This window comes from Drosophila simulans, chromosome 2L (genome assembly GCF_016746395.2).
Source record: "Drosophila simulans strain w501 chromosome 2L, Prin_Dsim_3.1, whole genome shotgun sequence".
Classification (NCBI taxonomy): Eukaryota; Metazoa; Arthropoda; class Insecta; order Diptera; family Drosophilidae; genus Drosophila; species Drosophila simulans.
This window is the reverse complement of record NC_052520.2, coordinates 6,177,285-6,188,869: the sequence shown is the minus strand read 5'-3', so window position 1 is coordinate 6,188,869 and position 11,585 is coordinate 6,177,285. Positions and strand designations below refer to the sequence as shown.

General features: G+C 44.9%; 2 protein-coding genes across 2 annotated transcripts in view; both read right to left on the bottom strand.

Annotated features, from left to right (window-relative positions):
- Positions 1–1,554: 1,554 nt before the first annotated feature.
- Positions 1,555–4,181, bottom strand: LOC120284422. Its single transcript, XM_039292092.2, has 2 exons — positions 3,728–4,181; positions 1,555–3,584 (listed from the first exon to the last, which is right to left on the bottom strand). The coding sequence occupies exon 1, from the start codon at positions 4,179–4,181 to the stop codon at positions 3,756–3,758; it is 426 nt and encodes a 141-aa protein (XP_039148026.1). The 3' UTR covers positions 1,555–3,584; positions 3,728–3,755.
- A 78-nt stretch (positions 4,182–4,259) lies between these two features.
- The window catches only part of LOC6731185, a 28,457-nt gene continuing 21,131 nt past the window's right edge, over positions 4,260–11,585 (bottom strand). The window contains exons 6-12 of the mRNA XM_039292086.2: positions 11,067–11,246; positions 9,229–9,368; positions 8,928–9,135; positions 6,212–6,430; positions 5,770–6,002; positions 4,974–5,112; positions 4,260–4,750 (exon numbers count right to left, since the gene is read on the bottom strand). Of these exons, the coding sequence (XP_039148020.1) occupies positions 4,260–4,750; positions 4,974–5,112; positions 5,770–6,002; positions 6,212–6,430; positions 8,928–9,135; positions 9,229–9,368; positions 11,067–11,246 (1,610 nt within the window). The remainder of the gene's footprint in view (positions 4,751–4,973; positions 5,113–5,769; positions 6,003–6,211; positions 6,431–8,927; positions 9,136–9,228; positions 9,369–11,066; positions 11,247–11,585) is intronic.

Sequence of the window (11,585 nt, the reverse complement as noted above, 5' to 3'; positions counted from 1 at the left end):
TATTTTAATAGCAGACCGAGACTTGCTAATCTACTATTGAGTTTTTTTTTCGCAAATACTTTCGAAAGGTCCACATAATGCGACAAATAAAGTCATTCAGAGCGAGGACAAACGACGACGAGTGTTACAAATTGAAAGCCTGTTAAATGAACAACGGACACAAAACCGAAAAGTGCAATGAAAATAAATAAAGTTGAATAAAATCAAATAAAATCGTTTAACACTCGCCGGTTGGTTTGGGTCCCAACCGCTCCAGTTGACAGACAGAATGCCGTCGAATCCGAGGCAACTTTTCACGCATTTTTACGAACAACGGCCGAAATCCATTGGCCAAAAGGAAGAAATAAACACATTTGTTCCTTTTTCCCTTCGCAAATGGCTTTCAACTAATTTCGCCGGGCATGTTTGACAGGTGGGACAGCTGGCATGGGCCGCGAATTGGATGGCTGTCAATCAGGCGCTCATCAGTCCATCCATCTATTTATTCGTTCCCTGGTGTCGAGGAATCGAAAGTGTCAATTAAAACACCGCCGAGTATTTGACTGCGATTATCTTTATTACGTTTGATTTAAATGTTTGCAATGGCATTTCTCGACAGAAACAAGATTATAGGGGTGTACCAATTCAATCAAACAAAATGAAATCAATCTGAAAACTCATCTTTTGAAATCTTGTGATGATAACTTTGATAACTCGCTACAGCAACTTTTGCAATATCCTTCAATCATCGAACCTCCATAAAACTTCTAAACTTAAACGTTTAAATTTTAACTTTGCTTTGAAATCCAAATGATGGCATATTTATTAAACTGAAACGCTGAAAGTTTTATCTATAATTTACATTATGTGTTGACTCGAACTAAACAAGAGTTTTTTGTGTTTGTGTACAACTTGAATAGCGGAGTTTGATCGGAAATGTGAAAAGCTGTGTTGATTTCATCTGTGTACACTTCCGGCCTCGTTGGCCATCAGTCGTTCGTCAATTTGCGGTCAACGGTTTAATTATATTACATTCGATTTCTGCCTTCAATCAGAATTGTCGTGGAATTAAAGCAGATGGTCTTTGACTCACCCCGATCGTTAATAAATAGAAATAAAAGAACAAGTACTCGATTAATGCCTCCGGGGACATCAGGGCCTTCTGTACTATTTAAACAGCAACTTATGTTTTGTTTAACTTACTCGATTGGGTCCCAAAGGACGGTTACTACGCCTCCTTCGGAGTGATGAACCACATATTGACAGATTTTATAGGGTATATTCTTGGGAGGTTGTTTACAAGAACTCCGTTGATGGGCATTTGTTTATCTACGGGAGTATATCTGTTTATGCAGTGCCCTAAAATAACGCAGTGTGAGCTGAGTTTTCCATTTCAATGTAACATTAAAGTATATTGAAAGATAAACCACCAAGGACACGTCATTGAGCATGTCAGCACTACACTGGGAAAAAAAACTTACCTCGATTAATAATCGAAAGCCATGAACATAGAACAAAAAACCCTTGTTCGTATCTATGTTGTTCCCAATCCAAGTCAAGAAAAATTTGGATATATGCTGTTTAAATAATTGAATACTATATATTTGCCTTTGAAAAATTTACACATAATAAATGCATTTAAATTAATTTAGAAATTAAACTAGTCGGTATATCGACCGCCAAGCGCACCGTAAATAAACAATTTAATGACGTTTGCCGTGATTTCCAAAAGACCGGATAACCATTACATTAGTATATAAGTTTTTACAGTGTACTTTTATTAATTTTTACAAAATGTATTTTTAACTTAATGTCTAATCGTTTTATTTAGCTTTATTTAGCATTACGTTTCTTTAATTTACACAAGTCTTGTAGGTAGGTTCGTGATTTGTTTTTGCTCGATAGTAATTTTTCAGTGGCGGACAGTGTTATTTCTTGCAGTGTTCGATCGTGTCTTGCTGTAGTTGTGTTTTCAGTGGGCCAGTGTTGGCAAACCGTTGGTGCAGTGGAAAGTCGAAAGGTTTAGAATTTGTGCAGAAAGTTGAGAAATACATACGGACATATCTCGAAGCCTAATGTTATTAAATACTTTTAAATATTGTTGTAACCGCTTGCTTAATTTTAAGTTGTATATCTTTTGTTGTTAAAAACTTCGCAAATTCTTGCACAAACATTTTAAACGTTGTTTGTGTGGAGCGTGTGCCTGTTTTGGGTTTCTTTTCTTTCGGTTTTACTATTTAAACTAATTTTTAGTGTTATTAATGGGTGTCGAGTGTCGAGTGTCTCGTTTCGTTTATACTTTATGCTATTTCCAACACGCCTATTGTTTGCCTATGTATCCGGTTGTTTAAAATTATTTTATCTTTGCTGCTGCTTTATTAAACTACTACGAAGCTACTACGTTTAACTCTTAGTAAGTTTCGGGTGATACTAATGCGCATTAAACTAAAAAGGAGCATATACATGGTTATCCATTAATATTAATTATAAATACGATTTGTTTCTTGTTTTATATTCATAGTGCTTTCTTTATAGTCAGAGTCATTTGTTTGCGGGTAGTACGTTTTGATAAATTAGAGTTAGCATTAAGAACTGAATACTCGCATCCGCGTGTCTATAAATATAAATAGTTGAATATTGAATCACAAATCATTGATGAAAACTTCATTTTTCTTGGTTTAGGCGAAGTCGCTCTGCACGCTCTCTTGGTCCGTTAAATTCCGTTACAATTTTATCATCATCATCTCCCGGGATTTTCATCTCGTGGATTTTCCTACGTAATTTTGCTCAACGCGTCATCGTGTTTCCATCTATAGCAAACAATCTATGTCTATAAGTTTATACACAGAAAATGTACAGTGGGGCTTAAGTAGTGTGAGTGTAGGCGCTTATAGGGTTCATCAGATAGTTCATACTATATAGTTCAGATAGTTCATATAGTTCAGGTTTAGTCGGGGTAGGTTCACAGGCATGTACAGTTAGTTCGCAGATCGCAGTGTTCTTCCCGAAAGAGTACTACAAATCAGTTAAACATTATTATAAGCTAGTTAGTCGTATAGGTGTTACTCAATATAATATTATTTCTTGCTTCGTTTTATAAACAAATTGTGTCGCTAAATGCTAGACCTTAAATTCGTCTCAATATTCTCATGATTTGTGTATAATCTTGTCGTGAGTTTTTTGTTTTTTTTTTTTCTTTCGCATGATGTCCTGGTTTTCTCCTTGCAATTCAGCTCCTTGCTATCAGATGCAGGTTCTTCACTACCGATTCCTAAACTCGTATATTTACAGGGTGTTCTTAACATGTTTCATTAGCTACGTTGTTGGCATATTCTCGACCCTACACTATAAATGATTGGTAGGCGACTTGACTTCGTTTTCGATTCGATTTGATTCGTTTTCGATTCGATTCGCTGCGTTTCTTGTTTGCTCAGTGGGTTCAATTGTTGGGTGTTTTTAATCCAACTATTTGTGCTTGACTTTATTTCTGTCCGATTCGCCATTTTTGGCGCGGACTTAACTCGGTGATTTTAATTTCGGCGTAACGTCCTCTTTTTTTTAGTACTTGTTGCATTTTCAATTCGATTTCCGTTTAGAGGATATCGCTGTAGATGAAATAAAAGCAATAAAACAAGGGGGTTAATGGATATTACTTAGGATATCTATCACTTTACTACTTTCTAATGTAAAATAAACTAAATAAACTTTATAAATATACTTATAGAATTTGCCTACTAATGAAACTCACCTCAAATCCATTCCATATGGGGTTTTCATCAATGATACCACAGCCTGTTGTTTTGTGCCCTCATGACACCGTTTGTCACTCCGCCCCCCAGTTCATTGTCATTTCCGCATTTGGCGCCGTCCTTTCCGCTGCCGCTGTTGCCGCTGCTCTCCCCCATCTGCCTGGTGACACTGCCCGAAGCCTCGCCTGTGGCGGCCCCCGCCTTGGAGCCGGCCTTCAGATGCACACCCACCACCTCGTCGACGGGGAGGGAAACGGGCACGGGCACCAGCCCAACCCCATCCACGGCCTTGAGGTGCTGGCGCTGCTGGAGGCCATCGCGCAGGTGCTTGCCCCCCGTGGCGAGTTTGCTGTTGTGCAGGGTCAGGCTGTACTTGGGCTTGCTGCTGGGACCGCCCCCGTATCCGCCCGCCGTGCTGGCGACCAGGCTCAGGTGCTGCGGCTTCTTGGGCATGGTGGTGCTGCCGGCGGAGGCGGTGGCGGCATTGATCCGCTTGGGAGCCGCGGCCACCAGCTTCAGCGAGGCTTCGAACTAGAGGTTATCGGGGTAGCTGCGGAAGTTATAGGTCCTGGCGCGCTGGAACTCCGCTGCGGCGGCGGCGGCGGCCGAGGAGCTGTTCCCGCTGCTGTACGGATTGATCATGGGTGCGGTGGCCTTCGAGTTCATGGTGCCAATGCCGTCGTCATAGATGCCACTATGGTCCGGACCACCGGTGCTGCAGTGGCTGCTGTGGCTGTGGCTGCTCTTGCCGCCGCCGCTGCTCACCGTGTTGGTGTTGCTGCTGCAGCCACTGCGCTCCGAGCCCGGACCCTTCAGCGGCTTGAAGATGGCCGTGGTGGCGTAGTACTTCTCCATGGGCGGCGGCGGAACGGTGGGTGGTCGCGGGAAAATGCTGCTCAGTGGCGGAGGCGGGGTGCGCCGCACATTCACATAGCCACCACCGCCGGGCGCTCCACCTCCCATTTTCGACGAGGGCATGTAATCCTGCATGTGGGGCACGGCGTAACCACCTTCCGGCACATCTGTGGTCGAGAAACGAACAGAGAGGAAGAGAGGAAACGGGGGAAAAGTCAGCTTAGTCAGGGGAATTGCCACAAAAATTTATTTGCATTAGTTGCCGGCGACGCCATATTTTATGACTTTGCGCGCCAGCCAGCGGAAACGTCCTCCGCAGACGGAATGGTGGTTAAAAGGGGTCAAGGGGGAGGGAGTTAAGGGAATGGAGGTTCGCGGGGGCTTACACACCTGTATAGTCGGGCGTCATGTTACACTGTAAATCATTAACCGCCGCATAGCCGTTCACACCGCTCGTGTACATGTTCACATTGAAGGGTTCGTGGTAGAGGCTGTTCTTGCCAATCGAGTCGTTGTCGTCCACACTGGCCTGGAAACACAGAACGCAGGAATAGGGTTAGTTAAAAGCCCACCAGGCACCAAGGACCTTATGCCTTAACTTAACTAAACAGTTGTATTTAACCTCATGGAGCTATTCAGATTTATACAGAACGTCCTGCTTTTGTGTCTCGATTAAAGGGTTGATTCAGTTATAGCCAGAGTGTCGTCCTCGCACTCGATTAAAGCACAACTTGGCCAAATAAATGCCCCAATCTTGCCACATCTGTTGCATCGACTTCCAGCTGGATAGTTCCGTGTTCCTTTCTTCGGTGCGATGATAAAGTTTTCCGCACACAGAACTCTTAATTTCCTCTCGAAGAAAAACTTCTTTAATCGAATTTGCCCACATCCAGTGGGTCGAACTTTAAAGTTTCCCCCTCACTGGCCACTTAAGCCTGACCCCCACAAATCAAGAGAGCACGCACACTGTCGCCGGGCGTTGAAAAGTCCCATTAAATAAATGCCGGACGGAGGAGCTGCTCACGTAGGACTAAGCAGTGTGGAAACTCCACGCTACATTGAACAATTATGTGGGAATTCGAGACAGGAATTTCCCGTCCACTACGCACACGTATCCCACTGCCCAGTGCCGAAGTGGCAAGTGCCCAATGGCCAGTGCCCCATGACCACGCCATGGTCCACCCACCTTGATGCTGTTGCCGTTCGGACGGTGCTTGTCCACGTTGCCGCCGAGGGTGTTGGGATTGAAGCTGTACTGGAAGGCGTCCAGGACGTTGCTGCCGCGGGCCCGTTTCGTTCGCGAGACGATGAACAGGATGATGGCCACCAGGAGGATGATGATGGTGGTGAGGACAACGATGACCACACCAATGAAGTTCGCGTCGTTCGGCTCCTGATCGATGGGGCGTGGCGCAATTACTGCAATGGAAGCGGAAAAGAGCAAAGGGCAAATTGAAATTTAAATTAACAAACGCGCGCGTCGAAACGAAATTAAATGTAAATATTGTTCAACTAAATAATTAGCCAGCATCCATCCGGAGCAGTTAAAACCGGGCAAAAGGCCCGATCGGGGGCGCATTGGCAAAGTGAGCTGTTAATTGGATTTATCATGCTTTCCAGCTACTTACATTGCGGCCCGTTGTTGTACTTGTTGTTGCCACCGACGGTGTCGCCGCCCGCCGCTGCCACGCCCTCGCCGAAGCCTCCGGCCGCGCCGCCCACTCCGTTGGGCTTGTTCCGGTTGGCCTGGTACTCACTGCCCTTGGTCTCATCGTGGACATCCTGCGCCTGGCTGTGTGAGTTGCTGCGCTGCTCCTGCTCGTCGGTGAAATTTCCCATGGCGGGCACTGGGGATTAGAGGGCAAAACGCAAAGAGTTAGATTGGAGCTCATTGGAAGCCATTCAAGTAACTGATAGATATAAGCGGATTACGGCAGGATCCGCTTTATAGCTGGAGTATAGAGCCCTCTCTTCTAACCCAGAGACCTTAATGGCTTATCATCCCCCAGGGCAAGTAACTATAGGGTATAACTAATAATCCACAGATGCAATTTTATATATGTTTGCTTCTAATTAGTGAGTTTAAAGTAAGCTAATTTGCCGTCCGATTATCCATTTGATGCTAACACTTTTGTAACCCAAAATAGCTAATATCCTTTGAAGCAACACCTGCACCTTCGTACATTGCCCACCTTCATCCTGAGCTCGCTTTGATCTCCCAGGATTCCCATCCCGCGCAGCGTATGTTTTGCGGAATGATTTTTATCCTGCTAACATCTTGGGGGCATAACAAAACAGAAATGCCATCTCGAGTGGGTGACCTCGTTTCTTAGACAGTAAATGGCGTAATTACTGTGTGAAGTTCTTGCGGGGATGTCGTGGAGTTGAGGCTGCCGTTTTGAGCTATGTGCCTGGATCTCAGACAGGACTGGCTGTTGTCTTTTGTTTCGACACTGCCATTGTCCTTCGGGTGGCAGCGCTATTTTCCCCTTTTTTCGCTTGGGAGTATCCGACTGAGCGACCACAGGGCCATAAAACGTTTAAAATAATTAAAATATTTCGTGCCACATTTATCACACACAGTGCGCGAGAGTGGGAAAGGACTCCGTGGGTAATGGCGAATATGCCGCATATCCTTTGCCACAGTGCGCAGATCTCGCCGCTGCTGTCGCATGCCCTTTATAACTAATTCCCTTTGTGTGTCCCCGGGGCCTTTCTCTCTGCTCCCGTCATTGTTTTCTTATTTTTTTTTTGGGCTTTGTATTTTTAGAAACCTTTAAAGGCGCATAGTACGACACAACAGCGACTCCAATCACCGCGAGCAAATCTCACAAATTGGGGTTAAATCTGTGTACACTCACTCGCTGGCGCACTCACAGTGCCTGATAAAAATATACGCATACCCTCGAAAGACGCTTCCCTGCCATTTTGAACGTGCGTTTCTTTTGTTTACCCTTACCCTAGTTTCTGGCCTCTTCGAGGCCTGCACTCGAGGCGTACGAAATAAAAAACAGCTGGTTGCCCCTGGTGTTCCACGGCCACAACCCACTCTCCACTCTCTTCATAAGGTAGGATCCCATCCCATCCCATCCCGAGCCAACCCGTACCATACCACACCATCCCATTCCATGTCGTCTTGTGTGCGTGACAAATGCTTCGTGGCGACGATTCCGTTTTCTGGCTAGTCATGTAATTGCTGCACGAATGCATGAGGAGCACAGCATGGGAGTTTGGTTTTGTTTATTGTGGTTTCGTTTCTGGTTATCCTTGCTTTTTTGCTCCCTGTTCCCACAAAAAACATTTCGCCTCGTAATGCTTTCGGCTAACCACTCAGAACTTCTGATCGTCGAGGATCATTCGAGTGGCATGTCCATTATAATGCCGAACTTAAGATCGCTGGGTTCCTTTGTGTGAGCTTGCTGAGCCTCTTATGCGTCTTAGGAATTTTGGAACCTTTGTTGTCATTCATTTCGAAAACCTTTTCTAATATAATATTTTCCCTCCCCTAGCTCGACTAATTGACTTATAAAAACGGAGCTCAGTTCGATTTACGATCAACTTCCCGGCGTAAAGCTATTAGGTTCCCCTATCAGTGCCATCCCAAATCCAAGTGCCATCTGCCCGGAAAATGTAAAGTACAGGAAATCCCTATTCATACGGCACGCTCTATTGAGCTCATCAATCAAACTCATCCCCTTGCCCTATTTCACACCTAACAACGGAGGGATTTACGTGGATTCTCCACCGAAAACACAATGAATTTAAGCGATCTTCGGTTCACTGACCGAAGTTATAGTAATTGGTAGAGCGGAGGGTTGAATCCGGGATTGAGCCTGGCAGTGGGGAAAATTTTAATCGGGACATGTCGGGATATTCATGGAAAAGTAAGCTGAAATGCAATTCATAGTTTCATCTACCCTTGAGTCTCGGATTGTTTACATTTTTGCAAGCAGACGGGTTTTGCGCATTCAATTGACTTTAGTTTTTCAGCCAGAGGAAAATGTTTGTGTTCGTTTATCTCGGGGCCTTTCCCACTCATCCCCCCTGCACTCACTACAGTCCATTGTTATTGGCCAAAATGTTGGAAAAATGTTTTATCCCCTGTTAGGAGTAATGCACTGCTCCTCTGCCCAACAAATCCCTCAGCCCTCAGCCCTTAGACGTTGTGTTGTCGCATAATCGAGAGCTCGAGAGTGAAATGAAGCTGAAAAATGCATTTGTACGTATGCAATTCCATTTCCTCAAGCGGCCCGCCTCACTTGGCAAATGCAATTCACTGCAATTCAGTGCAATTCTGTGCCAGATTCATTCGTTTTAACCCAGCATCTCACGTGCCACACTTACCGGATATAAAGCTGATCTCGGAGAGCATAATCCATTTGACGGCAAAGTACAAATTGATTTTCAAATATTTGCCCACCCGGTGGTGCAGCTTGATGGTCACATCCCTTGCATGATCCATTATCGTATCGGGCATATAGGAAAACTGAACGGGTTCACCCGAAAAGTAGCGACCTCCGATGCTGAAGAAAACCTTGGCATGCACAAATACCTGGCGAAGATATGGTATATCGTTTTAGTTGACTTATAAATAACATATTTGGCTATTAATTTTGGTATTTCTAAGACTAGGCTACGTGCTCACCTGAACATCCTTGGTGAACATATTGTTTGTGTGCAGCACGATGGCACTGAAATTGCGAACCGTATCGAACTCAAAGACTATTTCAACCGGTTTTCCCAGCAGTCCGGGCGTATCGTTACGCCAGCCAATCCATTCATAACCTGAAATGAATAAAAACCCATCAAAATGAAATAAAATGAACATTACCATGGAACGGGGGGGGAGAAATCAATAGAGCAGCCCTGCGGCGGACTGACATGTAAAGCTATTTAAGTCCCCAACCTGGCATTGCCAATGGCACATTTGGGGTGAAGTTTTCCCCAAATGCCCCCAAAACAAATAAATGCTCACGGCAGGCGCACGAAAGGGGGTTTTTTTTTTTGGGTTTGGATTCTCGGTTTGGGTTTGGGTTTGTGTTTTTGGGTTTGAGGGTAGACTGTGTATAACTAGAAATAATGGCCAATGCGACATTTAAGCCATTTTTTCTGCCGCTGCCTTGTTTGCGTGGCCCTAATTTCAGTGGGGTAACGAGTCCCCTACGTGGGGGGCTTAGCGAGGACTTCAGGGGAGGAAACCCCCTTGAGCAGAAATCATGCAATATTAGCTTGCAGGCACTGTACTCGTATGCTTATGGGATTGGAGGGCAAGACCTAACTAGAATTTATACAATGCCGCCTCCCTTGGGGCATGCAACACCCCGCCAGCACGGCGGAGTATTGATTCCCACTTATAATGCAAATAAGCAGAAGACGAGCAAATAGTTGCCATAAAAGCCGAGATATGGGAGTGCCGCGAATCGAAATCTGAATCAGAATCGAAATCGGAATTATGCGCCGGAAACTTTGCCGTTGCAATGCGTTGCCTTTATGACTCCGTCTCGAGCTCGTCTCGAATTTCCGCAGACACAGCGACTGCATGTCTAATTGTCCAACCGAACTTTGCTCCTGCGTGGAGTTCTCGATTCTCAATAATTTCGATTATTGGCCATTTGCCAATCCATGGGGCATGTGGGGCATGGGGTATGGGGCATGTGGCATGGTGGGCATTCAATGGAAGTCGCGGGGCAGGGCGAGATGGAAAAATATAAACTGGCTGGCTTCGCAAATTCCAGAACTTTTGCATTTTTGGGGCGGAAATGAATGCCAGAGTTGCCATAAATTATCAACTATGCATAATGTTTACATTTTTTACTGCCGCCGCCCATCGGCAGAGAGGGGGCGTGGCAGTCTATATCTTGGCCTGGTATCCGGCAAGCTTTACTGCGACGCCAGCAAATGGTCCAAAGTTATTATTTATTTTTGCTTATTGTGTTGTGCAGTCAAATTATTGGCGAGGCCGAAGTTTTCCCCCCATCGATGTTCAATGAAGTGAACCTTCGACGGCGCAATGGGGGTCAGATGAGCCCCATGCTCCACCCGTCGCTGAACTTTTGTCATTATTCGATGTTAATCAGTTTCTTTCTGTTGCCATAAATCTTTTCGGTTTCAATGGGCCATCGGCGCACTGTGGGCATAAACAAATGGCTCTTGAATGGGTGAAAGTGAGGGAGAAAGTACTTGAAGATTGCAAATATCTAGAACTAAATATAAATCTATAAGATTCTTTCTATTATGGCATCCAAATTCTATTACTTGTGTGATTTTATGATTTAATTATCGAAATTCAACCACAGTGCTTAGTGTAAAGTTGTTAGGAGAAAGTTATGGCTGCGGAAGGCAAACCTTTTAAGCTCATAGTTTTTAGTTTCGAACGGAAAACGGATGGGCCAAATGATGGGACTGTTTTGGCCAAGGAAATTTCATATTTTCGGGCGAATTAATGGAAAAGTTTCGCGCAAGTGGCACGGTTCAGTTACTCACCCTTTCCGAATCCATGGATGTCGGTGCGGAAGTTGTCCTTGCCCTTCTGCCCATCCACCAGCTGACCAAGTCCGTCCACATAGCGATCGCCCTGCTCGTTGCCATCGTACGTTTTATCCGACAGATCCACCTCCATGCCGCGTTGCACGCCCTTCGGAATGCTGTAAGACACGATGCCCTCTGAAAATGGAAAGGAAACACATTTAAATTTCGAGTGTGGAAATTCGGGGAATTCAAACAAAAAACTTTAAGACGAAAATAACGAAACCCGAGCTGCCGACTAAGGGGATTCAATGGGATGGGAATGGGGATGGGGATGGGGATGGGAATTGGGGAAATCACACACAAGACATGTCAAATACTCGTTTCGCGTCACGTGGGTAAGACAAATGTCTGACAAAATGCCGAGTTCTGCGGTGCTGCTACACTTAGCCGAAAAAGTTGTGTGACAGAGCTGAGGAGCAAGGACAAACTTAAATATTTAATAATATTAGGATCTGTCTCAATTGGTGGCTCCAG